Source organism: Rhineura floridana, chromosome 11 (assembly GCF_030035675.1).
Source record: "Rhineura floridana isolate rRhiFlo1 chromosome 11, rRhiFlo1.hap2, whole genome shotgun sequence".
NCBI classification, from domain to species: domain Eukaryota; kingdom Metazoa; phylum Chordata; class Lepidosauria; order Squamata; family Rhineuridae; genus Rhineura; species Rhineura floridana.
The window spans coordinates 57,299,443-57,318,109 of record NC_084490.1 but is presented as its reverse complement, the minus strand read 5'-3'; the positions used below and the strand labels follow the sequence as shown (position 1 = coordinate 57,318,109).

At 44.7% G+C, this 18,667-nt stretch overlaps 1 protein-coding gene across 1 annotated transcript; it reads left to right on the top strand.

Moving 5' to 3' along the window:
- Positions 1 to 10,164: 10,164 nt before the first annotated feature.
- Positions 10,165 to 18,261, top strand: LOC133368042 (membrane primary amine oxidase-like). The gene is made up of 2 exons (XM_061592124.1): positions 10,165 to 11,734; positions 18,080 to 18,261. The coding sequence occupies exons 1-2, from the start codon at positions 10,165 to 10,167 to the stop codon at positions 18,259 to 18,261; spliced, it is 1,752 nt and encodes a 583-aa protein (XP_061448108.1).
- Positions 18,262 to 18,667: the final 406 nt, after the last annotated feature.

Below are 18,667 nucleotides of genomic sequence, written 5' to 3'. Positions count from 1 at the left end.
GTAATGATTTTTCATTCTTTTAAAGATATTTTAACATATAGCATCATTAGCTATATTCTTTGGAAAAATATGAATCCAGTAAAAAATAAACACACATAGCAAGAAGTAAAACAATGTATACAAATATGTGTAAATATATATATATATTCTAAAACAACATTAGGATATAAATGTAACATAATATAAATAGCAGCAACTGAACCAATATTTTTGTAAATATTTTGCAAAATAAATAGAACACAAATGTACTCTTTTGTGCAGGTAGGCGTGCAAGATCTTTTCAAGTAGAGAACAGTATTTATCAACACTGAAAATAATCATATAACATTAGACAAGATCATGTTATAGAGGAAAACATTTTTGCCTGTGGCATGGATTCATGTTTTGTCACAACACTGGACATTTGAATATGCCACGAGGAGCTTGATTTATCTCAAGGCAGGACAGATGGTACCAGTCCTGACAGACTCTCTGGCAGAGAATCATTGTGTCCTCCTTGGGTTTCTTGCACAGATTATACCCATTAAACACAATGACCAAGATGAATTATAATACTGTTGTACTGCTGAAGATAAGAGTGCAATTGTAGACAATGATCCTTTAGGCACATTTCTTGAGACAGGAGTGTTGAAATTGTTCATGACTTTCTGATTTATTTGTTTCTTTGTTCTCTGCTGCTGTCTCTGAGTTGCACTTGGTTGTAAGTAATGCATTCTTGCTGAGCAGTTCTGTAGCAATCCACTGCCGTACAGGGACCATGTCTACTGGGAAGGGGATTGCACAACACATGTGCAAACAGATATACAAACACCCCACAGTTGGAAGAGTCCTTTTGAACTGGTATGTCAAGAGGTGCATGAATGATCCACTCTGACCAATTCATTGCTGCTGACTGCATCTCTATAAATGTTTGCAGCATGTTGGTGTACTTGGTGGAGATGCCACGTTTGGAATCAAGATACAGAATAATTTTCCACTTGAAGAACACAATCATTAGTACCCAGTGAGAACTATGTACATTGGTGGGGATGAGCCAGATGTCCTTCATCACAACATCCAAGTTTGTGCCAAAGTTATGAACACTTGTTGTGTATCCCTGTAATTCCATGGACCGCATAATACATGGGCTGAAGACACACACGTCAACATCTGTACTTGTCACAGTCTCTAGATTTGTTCTAGTAATTAGGAATCCCTCAACTACAGTGTCAACTAGCCAGTTTTGATTCAGAAGAGACTTCATGTCATCTGCATTGATGTAGACCCTTTGTATGGTTGAATTTCTCATGCGTGGATAGCATGTTATAGATTCCCATGGAACATGTTCTTTTTTCCCCATCAGCTTTCCTTGAGTAGGTTTTTGAGGGGTACTTGAAAAATAGGGGGCTTCCTGCTCAAGATCAAAGGCAAAGGATGATAATTGCCTTTCCTTGCTAGCAGCTTGATTTTCCTTTTTCTCATTTCTCTCTTGGGAGCCATCAGTTGTAGTATAACCGTGCATCAGAAGGGAATCTGATGCAGCCAATATGGTTAACTTATCTTTTTGTCTAGGTTTCTGTCTTCCAGATTTTCCTTTTCGTCCACTCATCCTCAATTTCTTCAGAGAATACATTACCTTTGTCCGATGAAGACTTTTTCCTACAGACATCTGTGCTGCCATAATATGGTAGCATGTCCTGGAACTGTTGCAAGAACATGTTTCTTTTGGAAATAATTTCACCACATATTCCTTCTCACGTAATCCTCTGATAAAGAAACAGCCAGACTATGCTAGTAAGAATATGCGGTTTTGCTTTACAATTAAATCTGCTAGACCTTCCATAGTCTTTGATTTACGGTCTTTTCTTTGAAGTTCAGGCACATGGTCTGTGTCCATCTTTCCCTGCTTTATGAAATGCACAATGTCATCTTTGGGAACACAGTCTACTGGAAACTGTGTAGTATCAGGATTTCATTTTCTGCTATTATGTTCTGCTAAGAGGTGGTAATTTCCAATTCCACACAATCCTCTTAAAATTTCTTTTAGGTAATATGTCTGAAGGAAATAAAAAACCAAAACCATTTCATCCATGTTCAGTTCCTTCTCACTGCATAGCCTCTTGAACACTGCATTCATGCTTTCAGATACATTTGTGGTAATGCCACTGGTTCCCTTATAGATCCCTCTTTTTTCCAAAAGCCATCTTCCACAGTTTGTCATAACAACTTTTCTCCTCTTCTGATCAAAATAGTTGAGGAAGCCTGCACTCCACTTTACTTTCAATTTGTGCAGCAATTTCAGAAACTCCTCTTCACTCTCACTATCCAGAAGCTGAAGAATATTGTTGTTGTAAACTTTCCGATCACCTTTCCCTCCTTCATGTGCAGAGACCCAGAATTCTACATCTTTTATAATATGGTTCTAGCAAAGGACATGTGCACAGCCTGGAATAGCTTTCTCAATAGCATGCACAATGGCTGCTTCTCTGTCTGTGACTATCACCGTGGAATCATTGTTGATCTTGGGCACACGTTTTCCTATAAATAAAAAAAACCACTCATGCACATTTGTTGTGCGCTTATCATGGATCAGTATGGCCAAAGGGATTGCTGGGTTCTCCTCAAAGAAAGCACACTGGAAAATTAAAGGTGACACATAGAAGTCTCCAAGCTGAAAGGTTGTGTCATAAGACAAAAGTGTGTTCGGCTTCGACATTATCACCTCTTCAAATATGCTAATAATTTCTGGAAGTGCCAAAATTACAGACACTTCAGGGACAAGAATGAATTCACATACAAACCCTTCCAGAGCATAGTGAAGCTCATACACACCATATAAATCATCATGGCTGATTCTGTTTTTCTGTTTCTCATACTTCAGTTTATTTTTTATTTGTTGTGTATCTTTAGGCAGCATTACTTTCATGTGTTCAGCTGAAACTATTGTTGTTGCTATTTTACGCTGGTAAACTTTGCACGGGCCAAAGTATTTCTGCCCCATAGCTTCTGACAATACAGAAGGCATGGTACGTACATGACATCTCATGGGATATTTTTTCATATTTCCATGAGGCACAGATGGTTCAGGTCTCTCATCCTGTCCAAGGTAATGGACAATTACTCTGTCTACACTTCCAGCAGGCACTTCATATGCGTATCTGTGAAACAACACTTGCTCTGCGTTAAATAGTCTTTGAAAGTATATCTTTCGTACCAGAGGATCCCCCCTTGGCAACAAATGCCTTCCTTTTTGAATCCATTTGTACTGATCACATCTCCAGTCATCTTTTTTATGTTTGTGGCCTTTGTAGCTATAGACAAACTGCCCACATTTTGGCTTAGCAGCTGGGAGAGTTGATATTTTCCCTGCTACTGGGTTTTCCAAAATCTCAAGAACTTCAAATGGTGAAAGTTCCTCAAACTTACGCATGTATACTACACTCATGGCTTTTCTGCTGTAGGTAATGAGAGAAGACACTACTTGCTGCCACTGAGCCACCTCCACAGTATAAATATAGCATACCTGGGCTGCTGCCTTTTTGGTCTGAAAAAAGAAGGGATCATCCTGTCTCTGCAAAGACCAACAGATCTTATAGTGCCCCTAGTGGGAAGAAGAGTAAACTGCAGCTATTTTCTAGCACCAAAAGCTATCCGTGGTTGCATTCAATACTAGTATAGCTTACTACAAAAACCTTGCTAGGAAACAACAATGTACTATATTGTTTATAGTATTATAGCCCGGAACGGGTATCAGAACGTGGTTTGAGTGGAGGTTTTGTGTCTTATTGCATGCATCCCATGCAGAGCTTGGAAAAGTTACTTTTTTGAACTACAACTCCCATCAGCCCCAGCCAGCATGGCCACTGGATTAGGCTGATGGGAGTTGTAGTTCAAAAAAGTAACTTTTCCAAGCTCTGATCCCATGTAGTCATGTGGGACTGGTGAATTTGGTGGGTCTGGCTCGCTGGGAAGTCGCCGTTCTGGGCCGTTTTATGTAAAAGCGTATTATAGCCCGGAACGGGTATCGGAACGTGGTTTGTGTGGAAGTTTTGTGTCTTATTGCATGCATCCCATGTAGTCATGTGGGACTGGTGAATTTCAGAGGTCTGGCTCGCTGGGAAGTTGCCGTTCCGGGCTGTTTCATTCCATTCTGGAGGGCATTTTGGTTGTTAAGGGTTAATAAAAAATCCTATCGGAATTGTTTTAGTTCCAAAATGTTGTTCTCAAGTGTCTCTAACACATCCCAGTGTTTTTGGCATCAATTTCTTTTATAAAGGGCCCGTTCCGGCCTGTTCCGTTCCGTTCCGGCTTTTACACCGTCCCCAAAAAACACACAAATACAAGTCAATTTAACATATTTCATCAAACAATAGAGAGCATATATACACTAGAAAGTAACAACAGCAACAAAGTTAAGATAAAACATCCTCTCTGGGACAACTGGCCATGATGTTATTATGGTTTCCACCACATTAATTGGGATGCAAAGATTATTAAAGTTGAATAAGTTCTGTACAAGAGAGCTATCAATCATGCCAAAACAAAAGCGGTAGTTTTGGGAAGGAGGAAGAAAATTCATGTATGGAAGTTGGACATTGAACAGCAACATAATCTTAGATATTTGGGACTTGGGTTTAATGCCCAACTTTCATGAAAGCCACGTCTGGATGCAGTCAAGTTGAAATCCTCCCATTCCATACAGTCTTTGAAGGGCTTTCCTAAACTCCAAGGGTGCAGCTTAATTGCACCAGCAGTTGAGGTGTTTTGGGAGAATGTAGTTCTCAGCTGTTATATGGTACAGAAATATGGGGGTCCACTAACTAAAGTCCAGAAGCGATTTATAAGCAAATGGAAAATACAATCATAATAAGCCCTCACTCCTTGCTCCCTGTTCCCAAATGCCTTTTCTTCTAATCTTCACTTCCTGTGTGAGAGAGAACTTCCTTCTCTTAAAGTGACAGGCTCTTTCTAAACCCTTTCTCTACTTAGATCACTATCAGCTCCCTCATAAATTCATCTTACGCAAAAATTCATTATCTATACTGATTTACTGTTTCACCTAAGCTTGGCACCCAACTGTCGCTTAAGTACATTGGTGGAAGTTTCTCCTTTGCATGATGCTATTTTCTATTTTGTGTTGGGGTTGTGATTTCTCTGTCCATCTTGTTCTTCCTCATCGCCTGTCTTATTGGATTGTTGCACAACTTCATCTTTCTTACGAAGCAGTTCGATGACCTTGTCGTAGAATGGAGTTTATGGTGGCGGCATTGTCCCTGACTGTCTTCGGTACTCTTCACCAGGACTAGGCCTCCTTGTCTCGCCATTAACACATTGGCATTGTGTTTTCTATTTGCATACAGGGTGGTGTTTTTAACTTCATCTTGTCATTTATTTATTTTGAAGTTGAAAGAAAGTATTCTGGTTAACCGAGTGTGAATGTTTTTGTTACTGCTGAAGTATGACCAGTTGGTAGTGTGTCTTGTGGCTCCCTTGCTGGATAAAAATTTGTACTTCCCTGTTTCCAGTTGCTTTCTTTAACTGTGGAGGCACATAGAAATGCTTGAAGTGCACTCTGTGATTTTTCACACACATAAAAATCAAAGTATGCAATGTCAAATTTTGAAATCTGTGGTCTCTTTGGGTGGTATTCAACACTATCCTTACTCAGGTGGACCCGCTGGTCATGACTAAGTTAGGTTGATTCTTTTCAGTGGGTCTACTCTTAGGACTCAGTTGAATATAACCCTTTCTAATTAAGCACACTTGGACACATTTGCCAATTTGGCTTAAATGTTGCATCTGCTCATTCATTGTGGAGAAAGAGAAACAGCTATGAAGGTCTGCATATGTGTTGTTCAGCCTTCTCCGTCCCTTCACTTTTGTCTTCTGAGATTTTACTTTCCAAGTGCCCATCTAGTTTCAAGCCTATTTTTGCAGTTGTAACCTTTTAAGCAAGGACTGGGGAAAAGAAAGAAGGAAAATGTTTAGGGAACGAATAGGCTAGGGCACCATGAGGAGGGAGGGACAAGAAGCTACACAGGGCCCCACCCTCACCCTGCCACTGCCCCCTCACCCTTCTCTTGCTGTCTTTTTCAAGGGTTCCTCTGCAGACAAACGGAATAGAAACATGCCAGGATACTGAATTCTGCACCATCAAACTGTTGTTGAACAGTTGAAAGCTGAATGTGTGTTGGAAGGAATATTATTTCATCTCATGTAACTCAAGAGGTGACACAAATCCACCAGGTTCAAAACCTGCCAAATTCTCATATATTGCTCCCAGAAAGTTGAACAAATGAAACTCTTCTGTCTGTGCGCTCTGCCAGCAATTTGGCTACTGCAGTGCACATCGTGTGAGGCTGCCCTTGACAATACAACTGATGTGGAATGCAGCTTCCTGTTTCCAAATGGGTACACCAGGAGCATGTTACACCAAAAGCAGAGGTGTAGTTGTTTGGAGTCTCAGGGGGTCTTAGACCCTTTACATTTTTGGGTCCCTAGGTCTCCAGCAGCCTATGAGCCAATCAGCATGAAAGGGGAGTGTGTTAGCCACTGAGAAGAGTCTTCTAACATGTTTCCTTGTCCTTTCCTGCTAATTTGGAGCCAATCAGAGAGAAAGGTGGTGAGTCAGCCACTGAGAAGACTCTTTTCAGTAGCTAACACTCTTCACTTTCATGCTGATTGGCTCCTAGGAACATCTGTTGTTGTGAAAGAAGGCATTAACAAAGATCTCATTCTCAACCCCGCAGAAAAAAGGGAGGGTATGGCTGTGACTATCTTGAAAGGACCCTGAACTCCTGAATTTGCCACTTTGATTTTAGCTTAGCCCCCACATCGCTTACAGACCAGGCCACCAATATCTTCCCAGTATTAGTCTCACCATGATCTTGCTTGTCTGAATGGAGAATAGAAAGAGTAGTGTGAGTATGTGTGGAAACTTTCCTACGGTACAAAGGTAAAAATCAAATTCATAGCTCTACCCATTTTTGCCTCTTGCCTTGCCTACTACTGGCATGTGGTCCTGGGAAGGTTACCCAGAAAGGAATGCAGCCCTCTGGGTGAAAAGGTTCCCTGTCCGTGCTTTTAAGAGATCTGGTAAACCTCAGCCAAAATTAACTTCTCCACTTTGATGCACATAGCCTCTCTTTGGATAAGGAAAAATAAATGGGGGTGGGGAAGGTGTCTTAATTCTCTAGTCTGATTTATAAAACAAGCATGTATAAGCATGTACATTAGTTATTAAATGTTACCTTCCCTAAGATTTTAGGGCTTGGGTGGGTTAAATCAGTAAAGAAAAGAACTGATGAGGATGCCTTCTTTTTTCAAGATATATTTTTTGCCCTGACCTAGGTCACATTTTCTACTGTGTGCACAAGAAATAGGAAGAAGCTCATTATTTAAAAGTAAACAGTAAAAAATGATGCAGTGGAAGGAGCAGAGACCCACCCCACCCCAAAAATCAGGCTATGGATGCAATGCAGGCTAGAGATTGTTCGCGAAAGGCTCTGCTGGTTCCAAGTACTCATATTCAGTGGTACTATCGGAGCAGGACTTCTGGGGCAGAAATCCAAGGTCCCGCTCAGACTAAGGAAAAGGATCTCCAAAGGACCATCTAAAGAGACCCCCCCCCCGTTAATGTATATTCAAGTTACGTGTCTCTGTCAGATGAGTCTGAACAGATGTAATTGAGTTGTAGAATTTGGCTGTAGGCCATGAATTGGTGTGGTGTGTTCTGCCTAGAAGCTGGAAGCATGTAGCAGTCAGTCAGTTTCCTATATAATTGGTGCTTATATGCCAATTATGTAGTTGCATAGTAGCATAAACTATCTTTAAACTATAATACCCACCCAGTAATGTGGGGGGTGGGGGAAGGATGAGTGAGGCCAGACTGGAACAATCCAGGTCAGATCTAGAAGATGCAGATATAGAAAACCACTTGTTATCACTTAAAGCTCTTAGAGAGAACCACTGAAATGTATCATCAATGGATTCTACAGCCCATCTTAGACAATGGCACTCCCTTCTCACAGACTTTGAGTACTAGGCCTGTGCTTGCTTACAGACAGCCCCTCAACTAAACCACTTACTCACCAGCAACAACAGGCCCCACAGCAGAGATACAGATACGGACCAGACCCTGTGGCAGTTCCAGATGTTAACTCTGTCCCCGTCTTCCCAGGCAGCGCTATTGCAGGACCTTAATAATGTAATCTACAACCTCAGAGGTTTGTTCACATGCACACCTTCTAACTTTATATGTGCCATCATCTGCCAGCATTGCATAGGATAAACAGGCCAGTCTCAACACAAAACAATAAATGGGCACAAATCTGGCATGAGAAATGGCAGTATCAAAAAGTCAGTGGGTGAAGATTTCTGCTTCTTAGGACACTCTGTAAGTGGCCATCTTGGAGCAAAGGACCTTCAAAGGGAGACTGCAATGGACTGAACTTAAAGTATTTTTAACATGTTATATATGTTGGCTTACCGATGCCAGGATATTTGTGTTATCAGCAACTGTTTTGTGAGTTACCACTGTTAATCACATGACCATTCTGCCTCCTTTTCTGGATTTCATTTCCTCCTGACCTCACTGTTTACAACCACGTGTATGTGCATACCTGTAACTTGGGTTAACACTTCATGCATCAGATGAAGTGGGCTGTAGTCCAGGAAAGCTTATGCCATAATACTTGTGTTAGTCTTTAAGATGCCACAAGACTCTTTGCTGTTAAAATTGCTTAATAGCACCTCTAATGAAGTTGCTGGGAACAGGAGCGGCTGTGGTCCAGGATAGAACAGGGGCACATAGGGCCATCTGGTGAGGATGATGATCCGCCCTTGGAAGGAGACAGAAAAGGCACATTCACTGCAGGAGAGCAATTTCAGGAAACCATAATGGCAGGCTGGAAGCAGGAGTGGAAACTCCTACACAGAGCTTCCCCTGGCTGTGCTTGTTTATGTTTTTCTTTCCTTGGCTGGGCCTGGCACAGAGAGAGGCACAAACTGTTTGAAGACTTCTTCCTGCTGCAAGTTGGAATTACAGGTCGGGGGTACTTAGGATGTGCTCCTTTTCTTTAAAATGTTGGTGGAAGAAGGGAGACGCTTAACATCTGAGAAAATCCTCCCAACCCAAAGCCACTCTGCAGCCATCATCCCCAAGAAAAAGGATAAAGCTATGGGAATGCCAGTGTGTCTTTAGCCTTAGGCCTGGCCTCTTGGTAGCCCAGCTGTGGTGATCATTGCCATGATGGGGATGCACAAAGTCCTCTCTTATCTTTGCTGCCCTTGCACTATGTTTCTTCTTGTGTAAAGGAGGACATCCTTTCTCCCTAAGATCTGGCATGCAAAGAGGGAATGGTGACGTATGTACCAGTTTAGAGGAATTGGGACAGGGGTTTGCACTCCTAGCATGTGCAGTAAATTGAAAGATACCTTATGTATTCTTTAAAGAAAAAAAGGTTAAGAGACCCCAGATTTTTGAATCAGACCTGGTGTATCTTGCAGAATCTTTGCAAGAAAAAGCCAGGTCAAGGGCAATTTTTATTTCATTAGTGTTTGTCACAATGTTATGATTTTTTAAACTCCTTTTGTATTCGCATTAATGCAGTTTAGGCCTCAATCCTAAAGACGCTTGAGAGTAAAGCCTATCAAACACTCTGGGACATCTTAGTAAGCTCGCGTAGGATTGTGCTGTTAGCCACCTAGGATCTCTTATGGGAGTAAGAGGCAGGATGTAAGTATTTCAGTAAGCAAATAAACTTGCCCTTTGAGCATTAAGAGGCTGCATTGGGGAGGAAGGGTGGGCAATTTTTTAATGTACAAAACATGTAAAACCCGTCAAACCTGCCAGTATCAGTATGACCCTGGCTTTGTAGACTGCTGGAAGCTGGCTGGACTCGACCAGCAGCCAGGAGCAAGTGGCGTGTGGTTTGTCTAGTGAGTCACTGTCTGCCACATATCCCAGGGATACCTCTGCCTCAGGATGAGCATGTCTCTGCAAAGCTTTGAATGCAGGGCCATCTGCCTCTTGCTGACCCTCTGCAAGCCCCTCCCTTGGTCTCTCCCTCACCTCTGTCTCCACTCTCTAGTAATCCAGCTGATCATAGTTCAGGGAAGCTATTTGGAGCAGAGACGTCTACTGCCAGGCTCCATTTCTGCGCCTCTGCTTCCACAGTTGCAAAGATGAATTTGAAAGCTCTTCTCCTCGTGCTCCTTCTGGCCCTAGTTGCAATTTTTGCCTTAGTTTGCATCTTATTGACTCGAGGTGAAAAACACGCTAGCTGCGATGACCGGTCGCAAGGGTTCCCAGAAGATCTGCACAGTGACTGGAGCTGGGTCTTTGCTGATCTGTCACGGGAGGAAATGTCCCATGTGCTGCAGTACCTGAAGACCAAGCTTGGGACAAGCTTGGAAGATGCTTCCCATGCAAGTCCTTCTGATAACTGCATCTATTCCATTGATTTGCAGTTGCCACCCAAAGCGGAGTCCCTTGCATTCATGGATCATGGCGGAATCCGCCCTCCTAGGCAGGCACTGGCTGTGGTGTATTTCGGAAACCAACTGGCTCCAAACATTACCGAGTATGTGGTGGGCCCGCTTCCAGTGCCAACATATCACCGGGATGTGATGGCGCAGAAGTATGGAGGGCAGGTGCCATATTATCGCAGGCCTCCACTAGATGCTGAATACAAGCAGATGGCCAGCTTTCTGCATAGCGTCGTGTTCCCCGCAGCCCCAAGCTTCATGGAGCGGGCCTTGAATTACGATGGGACCAATCTAGCTGCAATGACCACATCTCCACGGGGACTGCAGTCTGGGGATCGTGTGACTTGGCTAGTCCTGTTCCAGAATGTAACTGGCTACTTCTTACACCCCGTTGGGCTGGAGGTGCTGCTGGATCACAGCAGCCTGGACATTTCCCTTTGGACTGTGAAGCAAGTGTTTTACTGTGGCCAGTATTACAGGGACTTGGCACAGCTGGAGAGAGAATTTGCAGAGGGGCGTGTGCATGTGGAGAAGGTAAAGAGGGCCCCAGCTGATGGGGGTTTTTCCTCAATGAAGCCCAGGGTTCCCCCTGCCGGGATGGGCCCTTTGAATTATGAGCCTTATAGGCCACGTTACAGTGTGAGAAACAACCAGGTCATCTCCTCCTCCTGGAGTTTTGCCTTCAGGATGGACGTGAGCAGAGGGCCACGTCTCTTTGATATACGGTTCAGAGGCCAAAGGATCGTCTATGAGCTCAGTGTGCAGGATACCATGTCCGCCTATGGGTCCAACAGCCCTGGTGGGATGTCAACCCGGTACATGGATGGAAGCTTTGGGATTGGGAGGTTCACCTACCCTCTGCTGCGAGGGGTCGATTGCCCCTATTCTGCTACCTACCTTGATGTTTACTCTCTAGCTCAAGCAGAAAGGCCTCTTGTTACCCAAGATGGCCTCTGTGTGTTTGAGCAGGACATGGGGGCTCCACTTCGACGTCATTACTCCAACCTTCAGTCTCTCTACTATGGAGGGCTGCCTGGCACTGCCCTGGTCTTCCGCTCTGTGTCCACCGTGGGCAACTACGACTATGTCTGGGACTTTGTCTTCCATGCAAATGGAGCCATTGAAAGCAAAGTCCGAGCCTCAGGTTATATTAGTTCATCTTTCCTCTATGGCGATGGGCTAGATTATGGAAACCAGGTTGGGGATCACACCCTGGGGACAATCCATACTCACTTCATTGGCTACAAGGTGGACCTAGACGTTGGTGGTAAGTGTCTGCATAGTTTACCTTCCCCATCTAGAGCAAGTAGGGTTGCTTCTCTCTGTATGATGGTGCATTGTAAGGTTTTGCTGTGGATAGTTCTTGTGTATGACCAAGGTTTGAGTGGATTACCCAGCCCATGTTCGGTGTGCCTTTTGCATGTAGTGGGAAGAGACCAAGAGTGCTATCCTAAGCGGCGCATCAGTCTCCCTTACTTTTATTCTTACGTTTTCCATGTGATTGTCAGCAGACTTTCTGCCCCTTTTGACACCTACATTGACTATCAATGGATAGTCTGAATAACTGATAATTCAGTGACTCTCTCCCTTACTGTGAGTATGCCAGGAGCATGAACTGGAAAAAAAAGACATCTGTATATTTTTACCTATCCTGACAAGATCCTGGCTTGGGTATATCCTGGAAGAATTGCCCAACATGCTTTCAGAGTTGGTCTCTTGTGGGTGGGTGTTTTGTGAGGCAAAGATAATAAGCCTTGATGACTTGTTCTCTGGAATCACAGAGCCCCCCTGACCTCTGAAGCTGGCCGCCTTAATCTGTTTTCCTCTAATCACTGGAGGAGGTGAACACTGCTGTTCTTTGCGTTGTAGGTAGTGCCATCTGGAGGCCAGAGAATAAGTTGTCTTGTTGCAGATTTATGCAACTCTGTGAATAATGGATTCCTTTTGAGAGGACAGGTACACTTCCTTATTATGACCTTGATTACCTGAGAGCCAAGCTAGAAGGCATTATGTGAAAGATACATGAACTGGTCTCCTGACTTTTTTTAAGAAAGGAAAAGCAGCTTCTAATGCTGTAATTGGAAGCTGAGAGGGAAGGGACTGCTTAACCCTTCTCCTTCCTTCCATTTACCTGCTTAGGTGGTAATGACAGGGAGGACCTGTTATTCCTCTGCTCCCAATTACAGTTTCTATGGCTGCTTTCATTTAAAGAAACGGGAAAAGTTTTCATTGATAGAAACAGGGACTGGTTTCCCTGGGAGCTGGTCAGCAGAACATACTGGGAAAGCACAGAGACTGTGCAAAAACTCAAACAAAGCTGTGCTACTGGGTAATGGAATATGGGGATCGTGCTGTGATAGTGGATCGTCACCTTGTAGTGGTGAGTGGGCTTGCGCGTCCAATGAACCCTGTGAGCGATGCCATTGGGAGTCATGTACTCCCAGCAGGGTCACCTATGGCGGTAAGGTCGAGGGAGAGGAACCAGACAAAGAACGATCCAAGAAAGTCCTCAACGGCAGAAAAGGCGGAGGATAACAATGTGTACGTTACAGTGGCCGTGAAGGCAGATGAAGGCTGCAGCAGATAAAAGACTTCCAATTGTCATGGTATCCATGCCATTGGATCAAAGCCTTTTTCTGTCAAGATTGTGTGTTGATCATCGTGCGCCGATCTCCACACATAAAACAAATTCACGGACAGGCGTCTTCCAAACAATCTTGGAAGACAATCTTACTCGGCTACGAATGATCGCCAATGAATGAGTTCAGAATGAGCTGTAGGCGTGGAAAAGGCCAGATGGGTTATGGAGTACAGTTACACTGGGGACAGGATATCCTGTACCTGAAGCATAAACAGCTATATCTTCAGCTTTTCCTGGAAATTTTCCAGCAAAGGAGTTTCAGCCATCTCCATGATCAGCTTGTTTCCAGGCAGAACTGCTCCTAAGGATGAGTTTTTCCAAGTGTTTAAGTCCATTTTCTGCTCGTTCTGAACAATTTGTCTCTCTTGTCCACAGTGAGTAGGAAGGTCAGTGTTCTTTCTGTGACACTTTTAAAAAATGTGTTTGAAGCAGCCCAGATCAAAGCTTAGAAGGTTACTTTTCAATTACAATTGTTCTGAAAGGAATTGATTACTGTTACTCAAATGTAATCACTACAATTACAGTTAAGTTACTTTTAAAAAAACTGGAGTGTCTACAAGGTGCTGGCCTTGGAGGCTGTATACTTAAGTAGCCTAAAACAACATTAAAAATAAACACACACAAAAAAGAGGTTAGAATAATTATTTTTATCCATAAGATAGCAGTGGTGGTCTCTCTGCTGGTAAGGGAGGCGGGGTGGGAGGCAGAGACCACCGCTCAGATCTTTGTGTCAAACCAAATGTAACCCTCCACTCTCTCTCTCTCTCAGCCAGCAAGCATCAACTCTCACTCAACCACCTCCCGGACCCTGCCATGCCGCCAACTAAGGCACATCCACCCAAGCAAACATTTTCCCCTGGGGTGCAAAACAGTTAAAATACTGCAAATGCAGCAAAGTAGCCAGGGTGGGCGGTGGAGGCTGCTTTGTGTGCCAAGTGCAAACACAGTATTCACACACACATCATCTCTCATCTCCACAGTTCTTTATCTCCATTCCACTGCTGCTTCCTTCACCTTCATCCCTGCCCTTGCCCTCTGGCTCCTTTCTCCCTCCACTCTATTCTTCTCCACCACCATCTTTTCCCCCCCAAACAATTGTTTTCTCCACTCCACCCTGTCTCACTCTCCACCTCCTCCCTCGCCACCTCCTAAAAACCCACAAAGCACAAGGGAAGAGCAAGAAGCCCAGTTCTGAGGCACATGATTTTCATCCACGAATCAGAGGAGCAGAAGACTTCCCCTGCTCCCCTCCCAGTAACGCCCAAAAGTAATACTGAAAACATTGCAATTACTCCTCAAAAGTAATAAAATTACTCCTCGTTACAATCAAAATGTGAAGGAATTACCCACTGATCCCTCAAAAAAGTAACAAATTTCAAGTAATTCATTTTTTGTAACTAATTACTTCCAAGCTCTGGCCAGGATCCATACTTTCCACTTACGATATGAAAGCACTCTGGGAGGGCAACTAGGGATTTGGAATGAGGTGCCAGTGGTGTGCAGCTGTCACACTGAAATGTCTCATTTTTGTTTAAATTAGATGAGATGGTGGAAATGCAGAACCAATATCTGGATCTGTAATGGACTGGATAAGGGTCAATAAACTAAAAATCCTGACAAAACAGAACTAAAAATTCTGACAAAACAGAGACTGGTGTAGTTAGGTGGCACGTCTATTCAGGAATACAGTGTTCAGCCTGTTCTAGGTGGGGTTGCATCCCCCCTAAAGCTGAGATGAGGAACATTCCTGCATTGAGCAAGGGGGCTGGACTCAGTGGCCATATAGACCCCTTCCAATTCTACATTCTATGACTCTGTGACTTAGCCCATGGACCACATCTGGCCTATGGATGAATTTCATCCAGCTGCTAATATCTTTAGATTTGTTCTTGGCTCTCTGGACACTGCAGGTCAAGGGGCAAGTGTTTTACTGGGCCACATCCAGGTTGGGAAAGAGTGTTTTTTTCTTTAATGGGAGGGGGGGGAGAGAAAAAGGCCTCTCACTACTCCTCACAGCAGCATGAAGCTCTCTGACTGCCGTCTCCCAGCCAGCTGCATCTCCTCAAATGTGGCGTGTTGATGACTAACAGGCCTGGCCAACAGAGCCATCGCCTATCCAGGCTGGGACTGGAGGGTGTGTTGTTTTGTTCTTGTTCGGGGAGGGGGGGGAGAAGTACTTCAGCTCTGGCAGTAGGGTGAGAACCTCCAACTGCAGGCTCCCCACGGATTTTACTTCCTGGAAAGTTGCCTTGAGAACAAAAGGCCCCACAGAACTGCTGCCGCCGCCATACTCAGGAAATAGCAGGCTGGGTCAAGTGAAGGATAAGCTTTTGAACTTTTGCTGTTTACTCTAGAGTAAATCTAGAAAACCCTTCAGAGGGGCTTGAGGGGGTGGGTGGAAGGAAAGAAAAACACAGGGAGCTAGAATGTCGAATGCTACAGCGGCTGTAATATTCCATTTTATCTCCCAACAAAACGTAAGCATAATACTAAGCAAATCTGGGAAAAGAACCTTTGATTCAGAAACCTACGTTAATTAGCCTGCTTCTCCATCAAGCATCAGAATCGTGGGGGGGAAAGAGGTACTGGAAAGAGAGTGACAGCCAAAAGGTGTGGCCCCACCCACTTTTGTCTTTGACCTTGCCGACCTCTGGCCCTGGCCCCTGAGTGATTTTTTCTGTGAGGCGATGGCCCTTCATAGAGAAAAGCAGGGGTGCGGAACCTCAGGCCAAGGGGCCAAATATGGCCCTCTAGGCCTCTCTGTCAGGCCCTCAGAACTCTTCCCCACTGGTTGTGCTTTGCGTCCCAAGAGTGCCTGGGTGGAATGTGTCCTTGAAGTCTGATAATTCCTCTTGCTTGTCTGGAGGGAGGATAGAGAGGCATATGGAGCGTGGGTAGAAACTAGCCAACTGTGGAAACGTAACATTTACATTTGTTTCTCCACACACTTTTCCTCTGGTCCTTCTCAGTGCTATGTGGCCCTTGGAAGGTTATTGCTGTCTGGAGTGCTTCTTGATGCAACTTTGTCACTAGAGGCCCAAATGGCCTCTATGGCCCAGAGCCCCTTTCACAAACTGGCTGGTATGCCAGCTCTCGCCTCTTCTGGAAAGAGGTAGACTCGTCATAGTAATCTGTGCTCTAGTAATCGCCAGAATTGATTAGTGTAGTGTGTTCACACATGAGGTTAACCTGAAGACTATCTGAAAATCACGTTACTTCACAACGCTGCCACCAGACTACCAACTGTGATCAGATTCTGGGAACGCATCATGCCAATGCTTAAAGAACTGCTTCTGGCCCATTTCCGAGTATAATTCAGAGTTGGTGCTCACCTTTAAAGCCCTACATGGGTATCTGAAATGGCTGTTCCCATATCAACCTGCCATAAGCTGATATCATTGAGTGATGCACTCTGAGGTGAGGCTGATGGCAACCATCTAAATGGTGGTAGGGCCCATAGATGGTATTCCCTTTTCTGAGGCTCGCTTTATGTGTACTGTGCTCTGTTTTTCATAGTGGGTGAAGGCCTTTTCAAAATTCTGAGCTTTACATTTTATTTACATATTTTTTAAAAATTTCTACCTCACCTTTCCTCTAAGGAGCTTAATTTTCCCAATTTTATCCTCACAACAACCCTGTGAGGTAAGCTAAGCTGAGAGACAATGACTGGCCTAAAGTCACTCAGTGAGCTTCTATAAGTGAGCTTGTTGTAAGCTACTGCTTTGAATTGCTGGTTTTCATTGTGTGTGTTTGATATGTACTGGTTTTACTCCCAAAGAGGGCTTGCACTTTAAAGACTTTCTTCTTTAAATCAGGGTGGAGATGGGGAGCCTCCGGCCCTTGGGCCAATGTTGGCCCACCAGGGGGTCTAATTTGGCCAACAAGGCCATTTTCCCCAAACCACACCCACCTGTCTATCAGCTGACATCACTTTTGACATCAGCTCATGGACAAGATTCAATTCTGCACTAGAGGAGAGTTTAATTCTGCAGCAGATTTAACTCTTGCTCAACAGCTGATTAGTGGGGGTTAAATCCTGCTCATTCTGGCTGTGTGCAACTCTTCCCTCTTAGGAACAGATGCACAAAGTCAGAGGAAGCATCAGGGGGAAAAATCAGGTCTGCTTGCATTTGCTGCACGTGCCTGTTCCCTGGAAAGAGTGAAACCATCCAGCATTGGGTTTTTAGTCTCAGTGGCGTCACTAGGGTTGGTGTCACCCAGTGCAGCAACTCATGGTGTCACCCCCATGGACCTCCTCCCATACCAGACCATACAGAACGGTCGGAACCTCCCGAGTGTGGAAGAGGGCAACTATGGTTTCCCCAGGACTGGTCTGGTTGGTTTGCCTTTTGCCTTTTTTCAGCAGGGAAAACACAAACCCTGGCTGTGGAGGTTTTCTGGGAGCTATGAGGTACCAACAGGATTTTCTGAGCCCGGTACAACCCCAACCATATTCTATTGGCAAGTAAATAAACTAAAATAAACTTAATTTGCCTCTGGGCACATGAAGATGGCAGGTGGCTTGGGGGCAGCGGGCTTTGCAGAGATGCACCCAGGGGTTCTGTAAGCCAAGATGATGATGATGATGATGAAGAAGTTTACAAAAATAAGGGAAGGGGCAAGAGGGAACCAGAGCCAACTCTGATAACTATGTTCTGCCTCCTCTGTCGGAGGCAGCGTGCCCGTTACTGGGTATCACAAGTGAGGAGAGTTGCTGCTGCCCTTAGGCCTTGCTTTTTGACTTCCCATAGACACTGGAACGGCAGCTGTGGGGCATCACAAATGGAGAGGTTTGCTTTTGCACTCCGGTCCCACTTGTGGGCTTCCCATAATGGACACCTGGCTGGCCACTTTGAGAAGAGGTCGCTGGCCTGATCCAGCAGCCAGGCTCTCCTTATGGTCTGAAATGGGACCGTGAACACAGCCCTACTCTTCCTTTACCTCTGTTTATGTCTGAGCATCCCTGTCCAGGTCCAGCAGCCAAGCTCCTCTTGGGTGCAGGATCCTGTAGCCTTCGGCCAGTGTCAGGTAAAGGGCCGGCCATGGACCACTGGCCTGACCCAGCCCGCCCCTTGAGGATGGCTGCTGAGGGCTGGTGCTGGAGTGAAGCGGGCCGCCCCCCGGGGACTCCTCCGCCGCTTCCCAGTGCCTAGGGGCGGCTCTGGGTGTCACTCCCTCTGACGGTGTCACCCGGTGTGGTCTTATTGTGTACTGATCTGGCATTAAACAACAGCACACATGGGCCAAAGGGCACAGCAGATGAGCAACCAGATACTGTCCATGGGAGGAATGGGAGCAAGGAACAAGGCCTTACCCTCATCTTCCATGATAGCCTATTGCCTCCAGATGGCTATACTTCCCTCTACCCATGATCACTGAAATTGGGGGTGGCATCACCCATGCCCCTGCTTCCCAAGACTTCTGCTAAACACATAATATAAACACAACAGCCCATCAATAAAACCTACTTGAACAGTTATCCCAGTATGTCTTTGAGAGAATTGGGAACAGTATTACTAGAACTACACCAGACTCACCCAATATCTTTCACACAGGGAA